General features: G+C 43.5%; 1 protein-coding gene across 3 annotated transcripts in view; it reads right to left on the bottom strand.

Moving 5' to 3' along the window:
- LNPK (lunapark, ER junction formation factor) overlaps positions 1-26,203 on the bottom strand; it is an 85,067-nt gene that overhangs the window by 30,816 nt on the left and 28,048 nt on the right. For 2 of the 3 annotated variants that reach the window (XM_084643987.1, XM_084643986.1), the window contains exons 7-9: positions 21,478-21,561; positions 21,344-21,395; positions 14,524-14,748 (exon numbers count right to left, since the gene is read on the bottom strand). In XM_084643987.1, the coding sequence (XP_084500113.1) occupies positions 14,524-14,748; positions 21,344-21,395; positions 21,478-21,561 (361 nt within the window). The remainder of the gene's footprint in view (positions 1-14,523; positions 14,749-21,343; positions 21,396-21,477; positions 21,562-26,203) is intronic. The other variant, XM_084643988.1, reaches the window with a different exon arrangement.

The raw sequence follows: 26,203 nt of genomic DNA on the forward strand, positions 1-26,203 counted from the left end.
CTAGTCACAGAGGTTAATATCCTCAGTAATCTAGCTGTGGTAACAATGTCATCTCTTAATTATAATTACTATACAAAAGGCTATTTTTTTTTAAAAAAAGTCTGTCCGCCCCACTTTCACTACCAATAAAGTAAGCATCCTCAAAGACTCCAATTTTAAGGAACATGTACCATGTCCAGCCATATACCTCACATACTGGAAGACACTCACATGAATGGTGGCAAGCACCTTTTCTGGACTGCTGCACAGAAGTGCAAGCCAAATGGATCTGCTGATGTAATGCCCTAGGGGCCATGCAACCAATCTGTGGTATAGATCATAATAATGAAACAGAAACCCAAGAAAGAAATCATTTTTCAACTGCCAGTACAGCTGAGTACCTAGAATAGACATAAAAAGTGTGAAATAAAGACTACTGTGTGGTTATACAACAGTAAAAATACAATCATGGAGGGAAAGTGTGCCCATTCAATCAGCTCAATTGGTGTTTTATTCTTAAAATTCAAAACTATAATTGAATCAAAATTATACCTATACTCAAATTTGTTGAGCCAGTAGTAGTAAGAGTCAACTAAGCTTAATTGCAAAGGCTTTGCAATTACTTCCTAACTTTAAAATACCTCTTGTAAAATTAAATTTGCACTTAAAAGTCTTTATTAAAATAATATACAAACCATTGAATTCACATGCAAGAACAATTAAATACAATATATAGAGTAAGTGTTACACCCAGTTTCTGGGATCAAATTAATATAATTGGGGAACATCCAGATATGGCATTTAATTTTAAGATACATTATGGATACCAGTGTTGATAATTGTAGTAATGCTTATAATGTGTTGTAAGATAAAGTGGATTTGTGGCTCAGTTTCCCACTTTAAGCTCCAACAAAAATCAGTTAATCTGATGAAAGCTATGAAAACGAATAGTTATGCTTTCTACCATCTCCAGTTGGCTTGAAGACCCCATCCTACCCTTATGGATGATGACCAGTTATACTGCCTTTATCACCTCCTCGCTAGACTACTGCAATGCAATATACTTAGACAAGAAGCCATCAACGCTTAGGAAGCTCAGAGTATAGAATGTTGAAGCATGTCACCTAAGCAGCATGGGTTACGATAAGCACATCAAACCTGCTCTCTGCTTTGACACTGGTTTCCCCACAGACTATCCAATCAAGTTCAAGGTCTTGATCCTGATCTTCCAAGTTGCTTAATAGCCTAGACCCAAGATATTGAAGAGTGCCTAAAGCACCAGAAGGAAGTGCACTCTCAACAACTCTGCTCCTCAGGCGCAACAGAACTTACTACCTTTAGTATTACTGCTTTAAGAGTAAAGCTCGCCCGTGCAGGAGATAAAGCCTTCTTTGGTGGACAGTCCCAGACCGCGGAATAAACTCCCACAGGAACTAGCTACCACCACAAACCTGAGCATCTACCACTTTAAGTGAAATGTACCTTTGCCTTCCCTAACAAAACAAAGCAACAAGTATTAATTTATAAATGTATAATACTAAACTGTACAAGATTTCCCCCCGGGGGGGAGAAGGTGAGAGAAAAAGTTAACCACACATGACAGATATTCATCAGATGGAGAGTTTTTTGCAGTAGTGCATTGAGCAGATACTACAGTCACGAGGGGCTGTATAAGAACCTAAAACAGAACACAATATATGGAAAAATCATGTTAATTACATGCTGTGTGAAGACAGACAAGAACCATAATTATACACAGTAAGGAGGGCAACCAAGGAAAGACAGTTACCTTTTTTTCTTTTTTGTAACTGGTGTTCTTTGAGATGCATTGCTCATGTCATAAGAATGTTCTTATGACCATAAGAATGTCCACTCCATTGTAGGTGTGTGTGCTCGCCACATGCACCGGTGCTGGAAGTTTTCCCCTCAGTGGTATCCATAGGGGACCAGCTCTGGTCCCCTCTGGAGTGGTGCGCGTATGCTGCGGTATAAGGGGTATTGCTGGTTCCCCCCACCGTCAGTTCCTTCTTGCTGGAAACTCCAACAGTGGGGAAGGAGGACGGGTCATGGAATGGATATGAGAAACATCCCGAAGAATACCAGTTACGGAAAAGGTAACTGGGTTTTCTTCTTCGAGTGCTTGCTCCTATCCATTCCATTGTAGGTGACTCCAAAGCAGTACCACTGGAGGCGGTTCATGGGCGTGTAGGAGTTCATGGGCGTGTCAATTGCAACACAGCTCTGCCAAATCCAGTGTCATCTCTGGCCTACTGAGGGATGGCGTAATGTGTCAAACGTGCATGCTGAAAACCATGTGGCGGCTCTGCAGCTGTCCTGGATGAGGACGTGCACTAGGAAGGCCGCTGAGGATGCTTGAACTCCGGTCAAGTGGGCCTTCAATACAGGTGGCAGTTCAGCCTGTGCTAACTCATAACAGAACCGGATACAAGAGGTGATCCAGTTCTAGATCCTCTGCGAGGACACTGGAAGGCCTTTCATCCGGTCTGCTGTTGCAATGAAGAGTTGGGTCGACCTGGGGAAGGGCTTGGTGTGCTCCAGGTAGAACACTAGGGCATGCCAGACATCCACGATATGCAGCCACCTCTCTTCTACGGTGGAGTGTGGCTTTAGACAGAGAACTGGGAGAAAGATATCCTGGTTGACATGAAAGTGGAACATCACCTTAAGCAGAAATGCGGGATGGGATCACAGCTGGACCTTGTCCTTGCAGAAAACCGTGTAAGGAGGTCAGGAATTAAGGGCTTTAATTTCAGATACTCACCTCGCCGAGGTAATGGCTACAAAGAAGGCAACCTTCCATGACAGGTGTGAAATGGAACAAGAGGCCAGGGGCTCAAAGGGAGGTCCTGTGAGCCTCGAGAGGACAAGGTTGAGGTCCCACTGTGGAACCGGATCCCAAACCAGTGGGAGGAGTCACTCTGGGCCTTTTTGGAACCAGATGGACATGTCCTGGAAGAACACAGATTTTCCCTGGACCTGCTGGTGGAAGGCCAATATGGCTGCCAACTGCACCCTGATAGAGGAAAGAGCAGGGGCTTGAGGCTTAAGGTACAGCACGTAACCCAGGATAGACTGCAAAGACCTTGTTGGTGAGATGCCATGCAGAAGAATTGCTTCTACTTTGCTAGGTAAGTCGCTCTGGTGGCAGGCTGCTTTCCGCTTTCCAAGAGGACTTGCTGTACCTGGCTGGAGCAGGCCCTCTCCTGCGGGTTCAGCAATGCAGCAACCAAGCCGTGAGGTGAAGGGAGTGAAGGTTCAGGTGCAGGAGCTACCCATGGTCTTGTGAGAGGAGGTCTGGGTGGCTGAACAGTGGCCATGGAGGGGCCAGTGCCAGATCCATGAGCGTGCCGAACCAGCGCTGGCGAGGCCACGCTGGAGAGATCATGACCACCCGTGTTTTGTCTGTTTTGACTTTTGCTAGGACCCTGCTGATGAGCGGAATCAGTGGGAATGGAGTACATCAGATCTCCCTCCCACGACAGAAGAACAGCATCGGAGAGGGAGTCCCTGCCTAGGCCCTGGAAGGAGCCGTACTGTTGGCACTTCCTGTTCTGTCTGGTGATGAACAGGTCCACTCAGGAAGTTCCCCACCATTTGAAGAGCAGTTGAACGATCTCTGGATGCAGGGACCACTCGTGGGGAGAGAAGAACCACCAGCTGCGGTGATCCGCCGGCATACTCCGGCTGCTGGGGAGGTGCGACGCCTCAAGGTGGATGTTGTGCTGGATACACAAATCCCACAATCCGAGTGCTTCCTGGCAGAGAGCCAACCAATCAGGCTCCCCCTCACCTGTTGATGTAGATCATCGAGGCTGTGTTGTCTGTGAGTATCCATACCGCTCAACCAAAAAAATGTGGCAGGAAGACTTCGCAGGCTCGGCAGACTGCTCTGAGTTCCCTGATGTTTATGTGCAATGTCAGCTCCTCCGGGAACCACATCCCTTGAGTTCTCAACATGCTGAGATGCGCTCCCCAGCCAAGGTCAGAGGCATCTAATATCAGAGATACCAAGTGTCAAGGACTCTCCAACGGGACTCCTTCCAGGACCACCCGGGGGTCATTCCACTACTGCAGGGAGGCAAGTATCTTCGGTGGGATCATAACAGCCTTGTCCAGATGGTCTCTGGATGGGACGTAGACTGCTGTCAGTCACTGTTGGAGGGGTCACAATCTAAGCCTCACACAGCAGGCAACACAAGTACATGCCGCCATGTGGCTCAAAAGCCTGAGGCAGACCTGGGCTGTGGTGAGGGGATATGCAGAGACACTGGCAGTGAGACTCACCAATTGTCTCGAATCAGTCCTGTGGCTGAAATGCTCTGGCACAGGTGGAGTCGAGGACTGCCCTGATGAATTCTATTGTTTGTACTGGGATTACCATTGATTTTTCCTCGTTTATCAGCAGGCCCAGGGCATGGCACGTGACCTGAAGTGCTGAGATGTCATGCTGGACCTGAGACCTGGAGTGGCCCTTGATGAGCTAGTCGTCGAGATATGGGTAAACCTGGATACCCTGACGCCTGAGGTAGGCAGCCACCACTGCCATGCATACAGCCTTAGGGCTGTAGCCAGGCTGAACAGGTAATGAGCAGGACCCACCATGAAACGCGGGAATCATCTGTGTCCCTGAAATATCGATATGTGAAAATACGCGTCCTTCAAATCAAGGACGGCATACCAGTCTCCTGGATCCAGGGAGGGAATGATGGAGGCCAGGGAGACCATGCGGAACTTCAACTTCTTGAAGATATTTGTTGAGGTCTCACAGGTTTAGGATGGGTCTGAGACCCCCTTTGGCTTTGGGGATCAGAAAGTACCACGAGTAAAATCCCTTGCCCCTGTACTCCTGAGGGACTTCCTCCACAGCCCCCACTTGCAGAAGGTCCTTTTCCTCCTGCACGAGCAGGTACTCATGAGAAGGGTCCCTGAAGAGGGATGGGGATGGTGGTGGGAGGGACAGAAAGAAACTGGAGGGTATAACCCTGCGTCCCGGTGTTGGGGACCCATGGTGTTGAGGACCCGAAGTTATGGGAGACCCATGCAGAGAGGAAAGGTTGGAGAAACATGGGGAAGTAGGATCCGGGATACAGGCTGGTAGGTTGCCCTTGGGCGAACCCTCAAAATGCCCGCTTGCCATCCTGTTGGTTGCGGATGGAGCTCAACTGGGCAGAGGGCACCAGCTGGTGACCCTGCCAGCATCTGTAGCTTCTCCCTTTTTACAGGCAGGCTCCAACCTGGGCAGGCTCCCAGAGCCCTGGGGCTGCGGCGACAAACTGCTTTCTGGCCAGGCCCAGGGTATAGAGGCCCAGGGTCCACAGCATCATCCCAGAGTCCTTTAGCCCATGTAGTTTTGTGTCTGTTCCACAAACAGGAGGTTGACTACTGAATGGGAGATCCTGTATCGACTGTTGGACCTCTGTTGACAGACCCAAGTGTAGCCAGGATGCCTCCTCATTGAGATGGCAGAGGCCACTGTTCTGGCCACAGAGTCCGCCGTGTCTGAGGCCGCCTGAAGGACCACTCTGGCTACTACTTTGGCTTCTTCAAGGATTGCGTGGCACTCTTCCTTGGGGTCCTCAGGCAGTGAATGCTCGAACTTGGCCTCGGACTACAACATGTCGAAATTGTAGTGGCCAAGCAGGGCCTGGTGATTGGCCACTGATAGCTGGAGGCTTGAGGAAGAATAAGTTTTCCTTCCAAATAAATCGAGCCTCTTTGAGTCTTTGTTCTTGGGGGGGGTGGGGGAAGGGGTCGCTCCTAGTTGGTCCTGGCTTTCCCATTCATTAATGACCAAGACCACCAGGGAGCTTGAGGCAGGGTGTGTATAAAGGTATTCATAACCTTTAGCAGACACATAGTACATTTGCTTTGCTCTTTTGGAGATGGAGGGAAGCGACGAGGGTGTCTGCCACCCCCTCATGTAAGAGCAATGCCACCCTGGCTGGGGCCGCTGAGCTGACAATATCAAATAGGGAGTCCGAGGGTTCCTCCAGCTTCTCAGCATGGAGCACCAAGTTTGAGGCTACCCTCTTTAGTAGCTCCTGATAGGCCTTCACATCATCCTGTGGAACTGGATGAGTGGACCCTTGTAAATCGCCTCATCAGGAGAGGAAGAGGAGGAAGCAGGTGCTGGAGGGTCTGCTGCCTCTGATGGTTGCTCTATTGGTCCCTTGATGGGGGCCATGTGAACTTGAGGAGTCTTTTCCCCAGTCAGCTCCATATTGGGTGGGAGATTGTGGCCGACGGCTTATGCAAAGCACCAAAGACCAACTTGAGCCCTTGCAGAAACCCCCAAGTATTCCAAAGGTAGGAGGGGTCAGGCCACAAAGTGACGGGTGGTGCCGTTGGTAAGGAGGGTATCCCTGGTGTGGGACCCTGGACTGCTAGTAGGGACTCTGAGGAGGAGGGATCACGACCGGGGGACCAGGACAGTGCTGACTGTCCATCCCAATCACGACTGTGCCAATCTCGATGCTGCGATGGGGGATCTGTCAGAATGTGATGATTCCCTGCGTTGAGCTCCCGGAGACAGATGGCATTCAGCGGACCAGCGACAGTGGCCTGGCAATCTACGCCTCATGCTTCTTGAGCGGTGCCGGTCCGTCAGAGAGCAGGAGCATGTTAGCTGCTGAAACAGGGAACTTCAGCCCAACTGTGGTGACCCATACCAGTGCTCCAGCGGCCAGTAGTGAGGCGCTTGGGACCATCGGATTGGGTTTCCAGAGTGATCCACACACTGGGGGAACAGCTAGGTCGGTCCTGGTTTTGGGGCTACAGGGATGGGAGCACTTCCATGGCCCTGCGCCATGCCACTGGTGATCGGCGTCTCAAGCCCGACAAGCGGTGCCCTGAATCTGGAGACCTGTGGGGGCTCCGTTGGGCTGGCCTCCTGATGTCTGAGGACTGATAGCTCCACACAGGGCAAGCGCTGGTGGGACACTCCCTGTGGTGGGGAGTGGTACTGCGCCGATGGTAACCACTGAAAGGGTCCCAGGCCCGATTTACCCCTGGAACAGGGCACCATCGTGACTGGAATTGGTAGCGCTAGTATATCCTCGCAGCCTGCAGGGCCTCAGGCGTCGATGACACGTCCAGGTGCCGAGGGCCCACATCACTGTCCGAGGTGGCAGGTGTGTCTTGGGGTGGGCTAACCCGCTCGACCTGAGCCGGAACCCGACTCCCACTTGGGGGTCAGAACCTGCCCTTCTTGGGTCTTTGCTCCCCTCCGGCTCCCTCCTTCCCTTTGTGGGATATAGTAGATCGTCCCCTCATGGTCTTTCTTTGCCTTCTAGCCAGTGCTGGGGAGGGAGGCAGGATCAGTGACAGTCTGAAGACGGCACCAGCAGAGTGCTCCGCACCGATGCCATGGTGCTGGGAGCAGAGTCTGACCTAGATGGCTCCAGTTCCAGTGCTGATTCCATAAGGACTGCCCGGAGATGTTTTGTCTGAGGTTTGAAACCCTTACAGATATGACACTTGTCACTGATCTGGGTCTCGCCCAGGCACTTCGGACAGCTACTATGCGGATCGCTGATGGGCATCTTTTTTACAGCCGTCACAGGGTTTGAAGCCTGGGGATCAGAGCATGCCCTGCCCCTAGGCTGAGTCCCATCTGGGACTAACTCACTCACTCACTCCACTAAAGGGAAACTACTAACAACTGTAAACTATTTACAGGCAAGGTTCATAAGAATGACTGAGATGGGAAAGGGTCAGGCATGGTCATGCTGTCGTAATTAGATGGCTTTGAAGAGATCTTATCAGGGAGGCAATCGCGAGGAACCGGTTGTTCGAAAGTTGAGCTCTTGCTTGTACTGAATTGAGTCCTGCCCCTATGAACTCTATCCTTTCGACCAGGATTAGGATGGACTTCTGGAAGTTCAACAAAGGGCCCAAAATATCAAAGGTCAACTGGATGAACCATAAGTCAGCCTTTACTTCAGCTCTGGACCAGTGCTTGATCAGCCAGTCATTGAGGTATAGGAACATGTGGACCCCTTTTTCCTTGGAAGGCTGCTGCTACTGCCATACATTTCATGAAAATCCACAGGGCAGCGGACAGGCCAAATGGGAGCACTGTGAACTGGTGGTGATTTTGGTTTACTACAATCTTAGGAAACATCTGTGACCAGGGAAGATCACAATATGGAAATCAGCATCCTTTAGATCAAGGGCAGCATACCAATTCCTGGGATCCAGCAAGGGAATAATGGAGGCCAAGGAGACCATGAGGAACTTCAGGTTCCTGAGATATCATTTGAAACCACGCAGGTCTAAAATGGGTCTGACATCCTTGTTGGCTTTCGGGATTAGTAAGTAACAGGGGGAGAACCCTCTTCCCCTCAAGTTCCAACAGGAGCTCCTGAGAAGGTCCCAGAAGAGGGATGGGGGTGGGGAAAGCTAGGTGGACAGGAATTAAATGGTGCAACCCAGTTTTATGGTGTTGAGGACCCATCGGACCAAAGTAATGTGAGTCCAGTATCCAGGAAATAGGAAAAGCAGTTGGAAAACAGGGGAGTAACTGGATCCATTGTAAAAGGGGCTGTAATGCTGACCTTGAGTGCTTTGACAACTCGGGATGCCTGGAGACCAGTTGCAAAAGGGCCAACAAGGATGATGGAGGAGGCTGCCTGTGCCTAAACCCTCTAATTCCTTCTCTTCTGTCAGTCTTGACTGGCTGCCCGAGGAAAGGAATGGCTGGGCTGCTGTGGTCTGTATTGTTTTCTTGTACTTGCTAGTACATAGAGACCCAAGGACTTCATGGTCACCTGGAAGTCCTTAAGGCTGTGCAGCCTAGCATCCGTCTGCTCTGAGAAGAGTGACGAACCCTCAAAAAGAAGGTCCTGAATGGTGTGTTGCACTTCCTGAGGAAGTCCCGATATCGCAAACAGGAGCTCCTACACATCGTCACCGTGATCGCCAATGATCTGGCCACAGAGCCAGCAGTGTCCATGGCTGTTTGTAAGGAGGCCTGGGTTACAGTTTTCCCTTCCTCGACAAGAGAGGAAAAATCCTGTCTGGAATCCTGGGGAAGAAGGTCCTTTAATTTGAGCAATGACTCCCACATGTTGAAGTTGTAGCACCCTGCTGATTTACTATACTCAGTTGTAGGCCCCCTGAGGAGTACGTCTGGCACCCAAAGAAGTCCAGATTTTTAGGGTCCTTCACCTTGGGAATAGAACTCAGTTGTTCCTGGCGGTCTCATTCATTGGTCACCGCAACTACCAATGATCTCAGGGGGGCAGATGGGATGCATAAAATGAAACTCCTACCTCTTAGCCATGGGCAGCAGGTGAAGCCCCACTTTGGGGAGGCTAGCCTGCCGGCCCCGCCCCTTCTGCCTGAGGCCCCACCCCCTGCATGCCAGAGCCCCGAACTCCACTCCATAACCGGAGAAGCCCTGAGGGCCCCCCCACAACTGGAAGACTCTGGCCTGCCAGCCACAGCCATGCTGGCCCAGCCCCCCAAGCACCGGCACAGCAGACCCAAAACACCCTCCCCCCTCAACGAGCACCGCATTGGCCCCAGTGCCCAACTGGCCCACGCCAGCTGCTGGCTCCCTATCTCCTCATTCTCCCGGAAGACCTGCCGCAGGCTTGCTGCATCCTTCCTCACTCCCCCACCTCAGAGGGGGAGGAGGGACATGGAAAGCCAGTGGGGACCTCCTGAGAGGGAGGGGTGGAGTGGAGGATGTCAAACAGCAGCAGTAGGAGATGGGGTAGGGGCCATGGGGAAGGGGCAGAGCCAACACATCTCAGGCATCCGGTGGCAGGTTGGCAGCAGCTTAGCTAGGCTAGGGAAGGCTTAGCCTTCCCTATTATACCCGCTGCCCGTGCCCTTAGTTGAAATAAAGTATTTATGCTCCTGAGCGTTGGTGGAAGGGAGGCAGGGGTTTGCAAAAGGGCTTTAATAGGGTCCATGATGGCATCATGTAGTGGTGGGCCACTATGGACGGCCCCACTGGTGACAGGATGTCCAAGAGGCCATGTGTCACCTCCTTAACCACCTCCACCTGGACCCAAAAGGTCTTGATAAGCCTTATTGTCACCCAGCAGCAGAGAGTCTCTCGGTTCCATCATGACCTCATCTGGAGAGAAGGAGGAAGCTAAAAATCAGATAGGAAGCCTCAAATGGTGCCAGCACAATCCTGGTTTTCCTCCTGGGGTTTGGTACCATGTTCAGTACCAGAGTCCAGTCCTGGGGTGTGTGTGCACTGTACCAGAGTGCCCTGGCCTTTGAGACAACCAAATAGGATCTTTGGAAGGGGTCCCTGGAGGCAGTGGTTAACCCTCACAGGTTCCAAAAGGGCCTCTACATGGTGGTTGGGTCCCATAGGTACCATGGCTAGGCACCCGGAGGTCCCAATGAACTCAGTGCCATGAAAAAACGGGAGCAGCCCAGAGAGCAGCATGTTCAGACACTTCAGCGACAGGATGAAAAAAGAGGAACACACTTTCTCTTCTGACGAGGAGGTGGTGTGCTGCGGAGACCAGGGTGGAGTCATGCAGCCTGGTGCTGGAGAAGGTCATCTAGGGGACCTTGGTGCTGTGAATGCTGGCTTCCCTTTGGACAGCTGGCACGGTGCTGGTCTAGGTGGCAGCACTGACTCCCTGCCACTTGGGAGCACAACTGGTGCAGTTCTGACCCTCCGGCATGGTCATACGATCCCTTGCAGATGGAAACGCTTTGGGGGTCGACAGGACTGCAAATTAATGAGTACACTGGTCTTGATTAGGCCTCGTAGGACACTGCTACACTACGGCTATAGGCACCTGACGGTGCGGTGCCAGGGATGAAGAGCGGCCTTACACAATCTCACTCTGTCCCTGGCCCCCTTGTCCTTAAGTACCAGAGACCGGCTCTTCTCCAGGTACTTGCAAGCGTTTCTTCTTGGGCACTGATGAAGATGATAGGTACTGGGGAGCTCTTCTAGATGAAGGGATTGTGCTGCATTGAGGCTGAGGTGCTTGGTGCTGAGTCTGAGCGCAGCTCCAAGGCCGGTGTTAAGGCTGCCTCCACGAGTAGAATTTTCAAGTGAGCGTGGTCCTTGTGGGTCCAGGGCTTAAAGTCCTTACAAATTCGGCAAGGGTCTTTCCTATGAACTTCCCCTAAGCACCTGAGACAGCTCGAGTGCGAGTCGCTCGAAGGCATAGACTTGTTGCATGCAGCTCAAGGTTTAAACACCAGCAACCGGGTCATGCCTCAGCACTGGGACTAAGGATAGCTTCGCTGTATAAAAGCGGGGTTGTCCAAACCAGTGGTTCTCAACCTTTCCAGTCTACTGTACCCCTTTTTAGGAGTCTTACGTTTTGTGTACCCCAAGTTTCACCTCACTTAAAAATTGCTTGCTTATAAAATCAAACAAAAATACAAAAAAGTGTCACAGCACATTATTACTGAAAAATTGCTTACTTTATTATTTTTACCATATAATTTTAAAATAAATCAATTGGAATATAAATATTTTACTTACATCTCAGTGTATAGTATACAGAGCAGTATAAACAAGTCATTGACTGTATGAAATTTTAGTCTGTACCGACTTCACTAGTGTTTTTTATGTTGCCTGTTGTAAAACTAGGCAAATATCTAGATGAGTTGATGCACCCCTGGAAGACCTCTACGTAACTCCAGGGGTACACGTACCTCTGGTTGAGAGCCTTTGGTCCAAATAATCTAAACTAACAAACTACTAAACTATTTACACTAAATTTTGAGTAAAACCACTAAGGGAGGAGATTGCCTAAGCAACAAGAGGTTCCAGCAACCATCACGGGCAATAAAAAGGAACTGAAGGGCAGGGTCGATGGGGCCCAATGCCACTACCCAGCTCTAAAGGCAGCACCGCTGCTAGCAGCAGCACAGAAGAAAGGGTGGCAGTGGGGTGCTAAGTCTGCTATAGAAAGTGATATTTGTATGTTAATATCACTTTTCACAGCCTCCCAGCTAGCAAGTCTGTTGTGAAAAGTGATATTAAATGTACAAATATCACTTTAAGATAGCGTTCAATACAAAACATGTGTTTTTAATTTATGAGGGGGGTAGGGGGAGGGTCACACTCAGAAGCTTGCTGTGTGAAAGGGGTCACCAAAACAAAAAGTTTGCCAATCACTGTTTTAAGGTCACTGAGACAAAACACTCCCATTAAAAAGGAGTGGATACAGCTGAATACAGGTGTGAATATAAAGTTTTAGAACGCTCTGACGGCATACTATAGTCTGGAAGAAAAGAAACTGAACACCTAAAATATTCTAGTAATAATACTTAAAAATTCAGTTCTCCATTTAAAGTATTATAAGACTCTCCATAACACTTTATACTGCAAGCTCATTTAATTGCTACATATGAATAGTCAATGCAGAGAAGTACATAAAGAAACCTAGAGGTATTAAACATGAGAACATGCTCCACAAGAGCATCTTCAAATCACTTGCATACTAATAACTCTCAAACCATGCACCTTAGTCTTCATGCTGTTATGGACAACTGTAATTAATATAAACATCAAAAGTAATCATTGTATGAAGACTGGTCATTTTTGCAAAGCTTGGCAAACTCTCAACTACCTGCTGGTTATTAATTTTCAAACATATGGGAGCTCTGTTGTGGTACACGTTAAATTGATTCTCTTCTACAAAATACAGTAATAAAAATGAATGAATATTCTTACTTTAGAGATAATTAAGCCCATTCATATTTGTTGCAAGTGATGCATAGACTTAGGTGGAAAGATATTTACTCTGATATTGGATTTAGTTTAGACTAAAATGTTGTGACTGAGAGTGTACATGCACAAGAGTCAGGAAATCCAAAGACTGACTTCCACAGTAACCATGACATCTCACACAGGGTTTGCAATTTCTGTATATGAGAAATAAGTGAATCATCATATTATATACATATACACACATACATATATGACAGAAACTACATATATGCAAGGGAAACATGTCAGTTACTAAAGGAAACAATTTAGTTTGTGAAAGTAAAATATTAGCCACAAAACTTGCATTAAGAGTTTATTTTTACTTAAAAGAGTTAGCAACTATGCATTGCAATACATCCATTAAACACCTATTTCACTGTTCTATACTTAGAAGCTCAAATTCAAATAGACACAAGTTAGTTCAATGTGCCTACATCTTAATATTGCTAAGGAAAATTACACACAGTTAAATAATTAAATATGAGCAAACATTTAACCAATTATTTCAGCAACCCAACAAGGAGCATATGCTTTAGGTACATGCCAAGTTTGAACTTGTTAAACGCTGCCATTAAGTAGAGCTGTCTGACTGCAATACATTTATTAGTGGGAAAACTTCACTTTGGTAACTTAAGAAGCTAATCAGGATTTACTAAAAAAAACTTTCCCCAACACCTCAGTTTTAGTCTCAGCATAAAGATCATTTTCAAGTAGTTAATTGTTCAAGAACAGGGCATTACAATTAAAGTACCTTCTCTAATCATTCTATAGAATTTGCTACCATCATAGGCCAGTGTAAATTAACTTAATATGGTGAGAAGTTTAAATCCTGCTCCATTTAAAATCTTATCTCACTAAGTTGTTTTAAGGTATGGTAAAAATCCATTTAAAAATTCAAGTGCCCAATTTTCTCCGGGGGGAGGAGAGAGAGAATGAATGAATCAATGTACCGATGTATGTTATTACCTAATGTAAGCCAAAAACCCTAAAATAATCACTATAAAACCTCCAAACTGGGGACATAAGTCACAACTAAAAAAAACCTTCTTGGCAACAGTATAAAGTGAACAAAAACTTCTCCACAGAATATGGATTAAATTGCAAAGAATGTTAGCAAGTATTTTTCATGGAGAAATTCCATTCTGAGTTTTGACCCAGAACTAAGCTGAAAAAAAGCATCTGCAAAACAGGAGGCCCATTCAGAAGTGAACAGTTTGAAGTATCTTGTGTAACTCACTATTTTTTAAACATCACAACGGCTGCTAAACCCTTTTATTGGGCTACAGTATAAAATTAACATGCCATTTTTAGAAAAATCCATCTATCTAGCAGAAAAGATTTTTTAGGGTACACAGTATTTTATACTATAACTCATGCTGCATCAACATCCCTGCTAGAATAAAAATTTAAATAAATGTCAAGATGCATAATAAAATATGTGCCGAGTTTAGTGAGAAACGAATGTATACTGAAAGCGTTTTCCTTTTTACCTGATTTATACAAAATCTAGAGCTTTCCTAAACCACGAACATAAAAAGGTATGTTATTCTGTTGACTACAGAATACTGCAAAGTTTTATTGCCATTTAAACAAAGAAGCCATAACAGTTAAATGAGCTCAGGCAATAGGTTTCAGTATCACAAGGTGCCAGCTGTAAAGAGTTATGGCTAATTGAATATGGAACTCCTGCTTAATCAGATAACTGCTCTGCTATTTCCAAATGAAATGCCATTTCCATACTGTCTGAAAATGGCCTGTTTTATTGGTAACCAGAGAAAACAATATAAACTGTAAATAACATTAAGTGCTCTGTTTACCCATTCCAGGCATTGAAGTAGCAGGGGATCCAGGACGTCTTGGTAACACATTTGACTGGAAGGCTGATGCAACGGTTCTTTCTGGGGGTCCACCAGGAGCTGAAGCGTCCTTTTGCAGACCAGGAGATGCTGCTAGTGGACCTGGAGCTTTTGGAGATCCCTGTTTAGGGCTTACTGGGGTGGTTGCAGACACATTTCTTTGAGCTGGGGTCCGCTGACGAATTTCTGACAGGAACATGTACATACTGAATTTAATGTTCGATACCATATTGCAAGTAACAAAAACACAAAGTATTACTATTTTAATCAGTAAGAAAAGTAATAAGCAGGAAGTCAAATAAATGTATACAAGACTACACTACAAAGACCAATCATGCTCTGATTAAGCGTGCACTTCAATACAAGCAGTTTGATCAAATACACAATCCTATATTTTAATACTAGTATTTGGTTAACAACTGGTATATACTCAGAACAAAGCATCTCCAAAAGTGCACTAATAGAGAGGTAATTGCTTAGTATACATATCTTAGTATACAAAATGAGAGACATTAATTGCTAGAATGAACCTGCTATACTCAAACAGAAAACCTGAACACACTGACTGACCACTAATTTACCCTATAGTTTAAATGTTTCCAAATATTGTTTTAAATTCTATGGAAGACTAAGTCATTTTGACTGCAACTGGTAAAGTATTCAGTCTGAATTCCCCAGCAGTATTAGTAGTAAACACCCTTAATTTTCCAAATTAGAAAATCTAATGGTCCCTTCTTGTCTTAATCTATAGATTTCAGTTTGCCCAGTTCATCCACCCTATACTACCACCCTATTTTTTTTTTAGTGTGCTTGATTTGTTATTGCAGCAACAATGCACTGAGGGGGAATGATGTACTATGGTGCTCCCATCCTGCCTTTTTAAATAAGCGAAAAGCATGCTCAAACTGAATTATAGGCAGGTCATCAATATGGCAAACAATTTAAGGGGATATCTTCAGTCCTCCTCACTCAGACAGAACTCCCATTTACAACAAAAGGAATTTTGTTTGGGTACGGCATTGGGCTTTGGGCAGTTGCAACAATTTATGGCAGAACTGAATAGCTGCTGACTTAGCCATCCAGAAATTTGTTAACCAAAAAGTGATACAAGTCAGGAACAGCTTTAATAGTGAAATAGCATTTCTCTCTCACACAATTCTCCCCTCACTGGTTCCTAATTACCACTGGCACAACCATTTTCAGGCATCAGTGCTTGTCTCAAATATCTACAAAATAATGCACAACACTTGGAAATCCACCCTAAACACATCCTCCCCCACAACAATTTCACATTATCCAAATCATGGGCAGTAGGATGGCTCCCCAGTAAGCCAACTTCTTCCTGGGCCACCTGAAAGAAGAATTACTGGAAAAATGTGCCATGAAACCAACGATATACCTGACATACATTGATGAGATCTCCACATGCTTTTCACAACATGTGATGTACTTCATTCAGTGCATCAAATGCCCCAACAAAAACAATGTGGGTGAAACCAGACATTCATTATGCTCTCAAATGAACTCTCACAGAAAAATGATAAATGACAAACACACCATCACCCATGGGCACGCACTTTTCACACAGCGATCAATCCAAATCTGACTTCAGTCCTCGTCCTCAAAGGAAACCTACACAACAACTTCAAAGATGATCTTGAGAACTTAAATTCATAACTCTGCTAGCCACTACAAACCACAGACTAAAAATACACTGGTTTTAAGACTCATTACAATTGTAACACACCTTACTGCCTGCTAACTCTTAATTTCCCACTTTATTTTAAGTACTACATGTGAACCTTTCATGCTTAACAGTATGTCCCACCTTGTATTTAGCTTGGACATTCAGGTCCCCTTCCTCAGGTCCAAAGAACTCTGTGAAGACTTGTCCTTTGTACCAACAGAAGTTGGTACAATAAAAGATATTACCTCACATATCTTGTCTGTCTTTAGAAACACACATTATAGTAATAAGTAAAGCTGGAATTTTTTAATTTATTTTATTTATTTTTAAGCACTGCAGTAGTGTGGACATTTACATGAAATCAGCAGATAAATAGTTTACTAAGCCCCTTTCCAAAGGGGGGGAAAAAACTCACAGAACACCAGTGTCCACCAGATGAAAATTAAACCAGTAGTGTGCATGACTGATTACGTGCATGGCAGGCACTTTCTTTTTGATGGTTTTCCTTGTTACCTACACTGATAATTCACTAAAATTTTTGGTGACAACAGCTTATTTGAAGATTTGTGTCAGGGGTTAACTGAGATCAAAGGAAAACTGGCCACTTGTTATCTTTAGGGAGTGAATTGTCTCCCAAAACCTTAGATGCCACAGATTACTGTATATTCAAATAATCAAACATAGGCCAGGTCTACACTAAAAAGTTAAGTTGACCCAGCTACATTGCTCAGGGGTATAACAAATCCACACCTCTGAACAACACAGCTATACTGATCTAACCCCTGGTGCAGACAACTCTAAATTCACAGAAGAATTCTTCCGTTGACCTGTCTACCGTCTCTTGGTGAGATGGATTACCTATGCAGACAGGAGAACCCCTCCCATTGCTCCGTGAGTGGCTACACTTCAGTATTACCGTGGTGCAGCTGCACCACTGCAACTGTGCTGCTAAAGCATTTTAAGTGTACACATAAGCTTAGACAACACTTGTCAGCCTCCAGTGCTGGCAAAAGGTTAACTGACCTCCGTTCACCCTCACTGGGTGGCATAGGGGCCTACTGCTCTAGAAAGTATTGATAATTTTTATTATAAATTGGTGCAATTAAGTTAATTTTAACCATGTTTTACATTCAAGTGCTTTTTCAGCCTGTTACGCAATTTTTACAGAAAAGTGCAGGTCTAGATCAAGAGGTAACAGTGTGTCTGCTGCACATACTGTATGGCAAGATCTCTTTCTCCTCTGAAGAGTGGAGACAAAAAAAGCCAAAGAAACTAGATTGAGAACAGACATCAGAAAAGACAGCTGTGATGAACCATTATTTACCAGGGATAAACTGTGCCAAACATGCTTCTCCCACTAAACTCTCTACCTTCCCATCCCTCCTACATCTCCTTTGTAAAATCCTAAATGAAGTACACGTGTAACATATTTCAGCCTTCTTCCATCTCTCTATCCCATTCTTTGTCTTTCCCTGCCAGTGCCCTTTTGTCTTGTTTCTGAATTCCTCCTTAGCCAAATCTTTTTTTTTTTTTGGTAATTATCTTTCACCATCCTCCACTATACAGTCCTTCATCCCTCGCCCCAGGTAGTATTTTTTTCACCACATATGGAGAGCAAGGTCAGTGGGGCCCTTATTATCAGGACTGCATTCTGCTTTGTGCTGTACCAGGGGTTTAGGGCACAGCCTAACAGCCTCCAAAGATTTTGCAGAATAGAAGCAAGAAGGGAGAAGAGGGAGGAGTACTGATAGCTGGGGATACAGTAAAAGCATCTGGGATAGAGAGACTGTCAAACAGTGCATAAGGTACGGAGGAGAATTCTTTTGTTTAAGCAATTTCACTGCTCTGCTGCTCTTGTGCTGGCCTGCAGGCTTAGAGAGGACGAAAGGGTTGATGGGAGATGGAACAGAACGAAAGAACTGTTTTCAGTGGTGTGGGTATACGAGGTGCCTTTTAAGTTTCTGTGCTCCTTTACCACTTACTGCTTTCATCAGCCGCACCTCAGTCAGCAAGAACAGGGTAGACAATGCTTATATGCCTATCCTAGACCAACTACCACTTCTCTGCTAAACCTCTGAATCTTTCTATTCCTAAAGTACATGCCATAGGCAATTTTTGCTGCAAGGTTTCACAAATGTTTGTTGATTTCACTGAAAACTGTCCCCACTGGGAGAAGATAATATTTTAGTAGCTGTAATATTCAAGTCACATTCACCTTAAAAGATCATGAAGTAATTTAATGCTTGGGAAAAAAAGCAGGAGTCCCCTTCGTCCAGCAAACAGGTATACCTGGAGTTACCTTACAAGTGGAGAATCAGTGTTAACAAGGCCAATTCAGTCAGGGTGGATGTGGTCCACGCCCACTCTCCAGGAGGTGTCAATACCAAGAGAGTGGGCGTAGACCACATCCACCCTGACTGAATTGGCCTGGTTAACACTGATTCTCCACTTGTAAGGCAACTCCCTTCTCTTCATGTGTCAGTATATTTATGCCTGCATCTGTAATTTTCACTCCATGTACCTGAAGAAGTGGGGGGGTTACCCATGAAAGCTTATGCCCAAATAAATCTGTTAGTCTTTAAGGTGCCACCGGACTCCTTGTTGTTTTTAGTCCTACTGTTTAAGACTAGAACTATATATTTAAAAAGCAACCAGCATTGCATTATTTCCACACATTTAGACGAATTCTTTTCTACAGACAAATGACTGCTATGCAATTGTGGATCCACTAGATCTTTGAAGTAAACAGCTCTTCAGCTTTATAGTTTCCATTTTCATCTCTTCAAACATTTTCTTTTTTTAATCTATCATGAGTGCAGTTGAGACCAATCTGGCCACACTTTCAACATTACTTTTCTTTTTAAGAGTACAGAATTTACAAGTATTGACATTTAAATGATAATTGAGTTTCTGATATCTACTGCACTTCTGACTAGTTTAAGTGAAAAGAAAACTTAATTAAGGTTTGCACATAATTTAAATATGTTGCATTAATTTAATCAAATTACATTCATGCAGACTTACATTTATCATATGGATCAATTTGAAATTGATATTTAATAGCACCAATAGTGAATTATATACTGCACAAACCAGAAGCAGATACTGGTTTCGTCTTGGAGTTACTACCTACTTTAAATAGTACTACCCAAGCCAAAACTTCAGAACCTAACAATATTCTTCTTGATGGCCTGACCTATAAGGTGAAACATCTATTAAAGAAAATCAGAGATTAACAAAGTTGATACTGGGCTGGAGGCAAACTAGTCCCATTTTCACACAGCACTTTGAGCTGCAATGCCTGTAAAGAGACTAGGAATGCGTTTCCAGGCAGCTTCGCTCTTCATCCACCACTACTCAAACGCTCAGGAGAGCAGTGATGATCTAGCTCTGGTGCATCTGCTGATCTAACTCAAGAAAAAGAATGAGGACTAAATGGATAAAAGATATACGCTAGCTCAAACAGAAGTTAGGGCTTGAGACAGGAATTGCACTGCAATTCTATGGCTGGTGTTATTCAGGAGATCAGACTACATGATCATAATGGTCTCTTCTGGCCTTAGAATCTAGGACTCTAGGATTAGGACAGTTAAACATAGTGGAGAAGAGAAGACAGACTGTTGTCAAGACATCAGGAAACCAAAGGAGAAGGCGGTTTGTGAAAACAGCACACTGCAAGACCTGCACATTGTCACAACAATGGCAAGCAAGGATGGGCTAGTAAAAAAATCATGATAATTTTGGAAGACTGAGCAAAAGCAGAAGAAAGTGGATATTATTCAACTGAAAGGAGAATTATACAAACAGCTTTAGTGGCAAATTATAACCTATTTCATGTTGTACAAATATCATAACCAGCATTCCAGAAGCTGTGACATGTGAGAAAGTGATTTAAAATAGCCATGATGGTTTAAGATTAGGCCTCCTCAAGCTCTTTCCTTCTTCCCAAACTCAACAGATCATAAGCAACTGTGGGAACAGGATGAAAACTAAATAATGGTTTGACTATGTAGGAGTCTTCCAACCGGACTCCCACAAAAGCAGTCAGGGCTACCATGCAACCACCAAAGATATATAAGAATTGCCAAGCTCCCACATGTGCTCAGCTGGAAACATTAATCTGTTATTGAAAAATGAGATCCCTCTGATTCTTAATTACTTGTAGTGAACACTAGACCCTATGCAGCCCCATTGCTTTAAAAGCAAATTAGTCCTTAAAAATTTTTTTCTAGGCAATCTATCTTCAGTTATATTCATTCAACGACACATTTAGATTTGAAATAGTAGCATTATTGCAATATTATTGTAGCATTTCATATTTACTTAATGCTATCAGTTTTAACCAGGAGAATAATTTAAGTTTTCCAAAAAAGACTAGTGTGTTTACAGCCCTATTTCTAAATTAGAGCCATTCCACTTGATGTGATAAATTTTACCTTCTCTTTTGGGGTGGGAGAATGCATGTTTCTCAGCATAAGCCTTTTCCCTAATGATTTTTAATACATAATCATTTTCTATTTCACTAGCATGCATAGTAGTACAAACTTTAAATGGAAAGGTCTAAAACAGTTAAGAACGGTCAGGTTTTAGCGCTCCATAAAATATTCAGGTGATCTCTGCATTAACTTTTATCTCTAAAACTTCACCCCGGGAGTGTTTTGACTAAGTAAAGAAAAATACAAATGCTTTGGTAAGAAAACCAAATCAGTCATTACATTAAAAACTCTGAACGTAACTGTTGATTGCAAACTAGCATTCTGAGGGATTACCAACCAGAAAAGTCTCATCTCTGAAGATAAACAAAACATGAATCTGGCTCCAGAATACACTATATCAACATCAAGCAGCATTAAACATTTAACTGGCTGAAAAAGCATTAAATTCATTCATCTAATAACAGACCCACTACTAAATAAAGAGCAACTAATAGGCACAACCTAATACCAATTCCCTCCATACACCCAAAAATTTAATCCCAGTTTACCACACAATTCCCATTTAAAAAAAAAATTAAAAAGGCAGACTCCTCTAGTGGAATTTGTTGCTATAAATACTGATCTTTCATGAAGAGCAGCAATTTCACAGAACTATTACCTTGTCCAGGTCTTGGAGTTGCAGATGCTCCAGCAGATGGTAGTTCAACCTCCTGTCAATTATAGTAATATTATAAAAGTGTAGCATCGAGAAAACATTTTTATAATAAATTAGTATTGATACCAGATTCCTACCTTTGCCTTCTTAGATTCTGGATCAAACCTTTCAAGAATTAATTTAGCAGTCTTATAAGTTTCCTTTTCCATTACTTCTTCAAGCTAGAAACAAAGGTTTCACAGGTCAAGACAGACTTCTTTTAAAAAAAGATTTCAAATGTTTATTTTTCTATTTGCAAGCATCACATTAAAATTTGCAAGAGTGTAAAGCTTAGTCCAACCAAGCATTACTGTGCTCAGCCACTTTGATTTACTCTATTCAAAGGAAACAAAATCTAGTTTTAAAAAATTGTTTCTAACTTCTAACTTGTACTCAATAGCTTTATTGCAAAGAAACACCAAATATTGCTAATTGTTTACATATAATGAGGAGAATAATTACATGCACCAACTTCAATAATGGAATGTGCAAAAATCTATCAGCTATCATTATTGGAAGTTATTAGACATGACAAGCAAATGACAGGCAATTCCTCAGATTTATTTCCTCATAGCACTTAATGCTATTAATTTAAAGAAGGTCATTAGCCAACTGCTTTACAGAATAAAGTCTCTGTGCCAATTAACTGCTGTCAGCATTGATTTTAGATTATTTATTAGCAGAAGCAATTAGCTTGCTGCAAATGCTGTGAAAACTCACTAACTGGGAGAACAGCCATGGAATTTGCTCAAGTGACTTTAAAGACTAAACTCTATCTTTACGGTTACGTTCAAACTGCTTTTCAGAAACAACTGAACATGTTAAGAATTTAAATAAAAATTTACTGAGTATTATGCATACTTTAGGGAGCATAATTAAAACACTTCATTATACAGCATTTTATTTACAATGCACTCAAGTGGCTTTATAGCTAATACATGGGCTTAATTAAAAAAGTAATCACTAGTAAAGTATCTTTTTAGCAGTTAATAGCCAACATCAGAAGAAGCTGAACTTTAGAACACAGATACACATAGTTAAGACAAATGGCTAATATGTACAGTGAATATAATGTATTTTACAGGGTCTTAGACGGATCTTATTCCTCAGATATTCCAGTATCAAATAATATTTTGTTTAGAGTACTATAGTTTCATATTATGTTTGGCTGCTGGTGTGAACAGTTGGTAACTTAAAAGGTCAGTGACCACAAAATTAAAGTTCTGTCAAACAGTCATTTATCGCTGCTAAGAAATAAATTTACTGAGACTTCAAGACCACTAGTTTGTAGAGGGTTGGATGGATGCAATTTTCATTTCTCACCTGCAGATTAGTGATAATAGCTTACCAACTATAAGCCTTCTTATCCGGATAGATCCCAGAACATGTGTAAATAAAATTTACTTCATTCACAATGGAAATGCAGCATCTGTTTAACAGCTCACAGCAACACTCGCAATGGTTTAAGGCAGGAAATGAAATATTATCCAGATTGTACATTAAGCACGACTGAAACCACTAAATGATTAGAGAAATAAAAAGCAATTCTCTAAACTGAAATTTGAGCAGGATATTGGGGTTAGCCTACCATCCTTGCAAAAAGTGCAATGGAGCTTTAGTATGAGATCAGAAATAAGGATTTAGAATACACATCCCTCAATAATATTTCTCAGGAGAAGGGGAGGCCAGAAGGGAAATCTCAATGTGGATGAAAGATTTGGGAAGGAGCCAGTTATGGTGACATACCACTTTATGAAGGCAAATGAAGGAGCACCTTGGTCAACCTCTGGCTCCTCCCCCAACTCAGAAGCCCTGAAACTGGGCTAATTACTTGTTCCTTTTCATGCTACTGGAGAGCAGTTAAAAGATGGGTGTCATGTTTTCATTGATCTTTGATAGCCACACAAGAGAAGAGGAAACTGAAGGCAAGTAGCCAGCACCACACAAAGGCCTTTAGAAAGGTCTCTGTGCACCTCCATTTTCCTCCAGCAGATAACCTGAGGAGAGGCTCCACAACTGTTTCAGCTCTCCTGTAAAACTGAGCCAGCCATGAAAGTTAGTATACACTAACACTATCCCATCACCAAGGGAAAGTAACACTCTCCCATTATGCCCCTCTGCTTTCCTTTGGGGAACAATAGGGGTCGGTCTGAGCGGTGGTGAAGAAACAGCACAGACTCTTCATGCCATCAAAGGGTTATAGTAGCCTTTTTCACTCAGACCTCTTGCTGGGAGCACTGCCACTGCAGCTTTAGATTGCCTTCAGTTTCTTGATTCTACAGCCACAAAAATAATATGGGAGCAATGAAAGTCTATCCCTGATCCCCCCTCAGCATCAGCAAGGCACTGACAGATAAGCAGCCTTGCTCCAAAGCATCACAGTGGCCTATAGTTAGCATGAAATATCTGCTTAGTGAAGTTTTTACATGGTTCCAGTAGACTACAAACCTGGTAGTCCACTTTCAGTGCAAGGCTCTATTAAACTATTTTTATGGACAAAGGAGGATTCCCCATTCAAATGATCTGATGCTTTTTTCTTACAGCCTGTTAATGACAATCTGCCAAATAAAATAAATTCTATACCATTTTAAGATTAGACTCTCACCTAGTTATCCTGTGTATTGTGTCTGAAATGTATTGTCTGCATAAACTGACTGCAAGCCCTCTAGATATGAAGTGTAGTGCTAAACAGTGCTAAAATAAATGAAGTATTGCAGAGGATCTTGGAAGAAGTCAATGTTACATTTAAGGATACAACGAAAATTGTTGTTGTTAGAGGTCAAACCTAATAGCTTTTATTTCTTGATTTCTCTATACTCTATACACTTTCCATTAGTAATGGCCCCAGATCCTAGCAGGACCCAGCATCATGAAAGGCAGCTGCTCTTCATCTTAAAGAGCATGCACATGTAGTTCTACATTCTCCACACCTCCCTTTCAATGTAACAAGACATCTGGAGAGGCTACAATAGGTCACAGGTTCTATTTTCAACAATATAGCTATTACATCCACTTCATCTCCTTTTCTGTTAGATGCAATCAATGGTGTCACCAAGGTATCAATGTCTGCCAAAGATTAGCACATGGACAGACTGCAATTAACTCAAAGTGACCCATGCAAGAATGAAGCAATGGGTGAAGTGAAGCACTTCAAAGAGCTAGCCAAGCCATTGACCTCTCTTCCGTAGGGCATCTTCACCTTCCATTCATCAAGGTAGTAGAGTCAGGTTCCTCCTGATCATCCACATGGCAACTCATTGGTGAGAAATCTCATTCACCTGCAGCTTTTAAGGAAACTATGTCTATTTCTTTCTTATAAGAATTAAGCCAAAGATATACTCTACATTTAGGTTAGATTACTGTAATTAAGTGCGTTTAGGACTGAAGGTGTTGACTACATGGAAAATCCAATTTGTATAAAATGCAACAGCCCAACTTCTCAGTAACCAGAGTCACAAAAATAATTGAAATCTCTCTGTACCTTGATACCATCCTACAAACAGTGGTTTTCAAACTAGCTCATCATGGTAAGCATATCTTAAAGAGATCGTCTTAAGGACTACAATCTCGCTGATTCATAATTTCATGGATGGTCTGCTCTCCAACTGGCAACCAACAGAATTTCTGTAGCAACTACATCAATTGCATATTTGGAAAAGTATCATCATCAATGCATTTTAAGCTTCTTTTAAATTTGATTTATCAGCTAAAAATTTGGAGAACCAGCAGCACACCATGCCAATAGCTAACATTCCATTCCACCACAAATGGTCCAAGTAGTTCAACTGGAGAACTAAAAGAATCCAATGTTCACTGAGCTGCAAGATTAATTCACATCTTTTATATAAAATGTATGAGTTAATATAGCAATCCTTTATTTAAAATAGGAACTAAAATGCATACATTAGGCCACAACAGTCTGTACTCTGAGTAGATCACAATGAGCCAACAGTAAAGTGAACAAATCTAGCCCTTTTTTGTGGACATTCCATCAAAAAGCAGACAAACGCCTCCAATTCATTCATTTGGAATTAAAATGCATTTTTTGTTAATTTTACTCTACAACATTAAATGTGAACACTCTGTACTCTATGAGACGTATTGTCTAAGACGGTCTCACCCTCCCTTCCGGTTCATGCAAAACTTTGCTGCTGTATTGTCCATGAGAACATGAAGATTCTGACCCTTGATGTGAAAGAAAAGAGTTTAACAGGCCATAGCCCGCAACTCCTGCACATTTGTGTGAAGACCCAAATCTTGTTGGGCTCACAGACCTTGACTTCATAAATTTTCTAGGTGAGCTCCCCAACCTAGAAAAGAAGCATCTGTAACAAGAGTCACTGTGGGTAAGGGAGGGGCAAAGGAATTGTCTGGGTCCATCCACCAGTCCAAGGAGGCTAGCATTCCTGCAAGGACTCAAAGCAGAATGTCCAATGGTTGACGATTCAGGGAGTAGAGAGACCTTAACTAGTCCTGCAATTTCCTGAGATGAAGTCTGGCACGCCAAACCACATATGGCCCAGCAGTCTGTGGCAATTTCTCACTCTTGTAAGCGGATGGGCTTTGAGGCCTATGGAAAACTTATTATCGCAAAGCTGGCCTGAAGTAAGAGCACCCTGACTACCACAGAATCCAGAATCACCCCTATAATTCTATTCTCTGAACAGAATATTTACCTGTCCTTGTTTATCTACATATCCTGAACATGTAAGAGATACCATATTTTGGAGAGACAGACTTCTACTTGGAGCATGGATCGACCTCACACAAGGCAGTGATCCAGGTAAGGAAACACTTGTACACCTGCTTTCCTTAGGAATGTAG

The sequence above is a fragment of the Lepidochelys olivacea genome, assembly GCF_965140295.1.
Source record: "Lepidochelys olivacea isolate rLepOli2 genome assembly, chromosome: 11".
NCBI lineage: Eukaryota > Metazoa > Chordata > Testudines > Cheloniidae > Lepidochelys > Lepidochelys olivacea.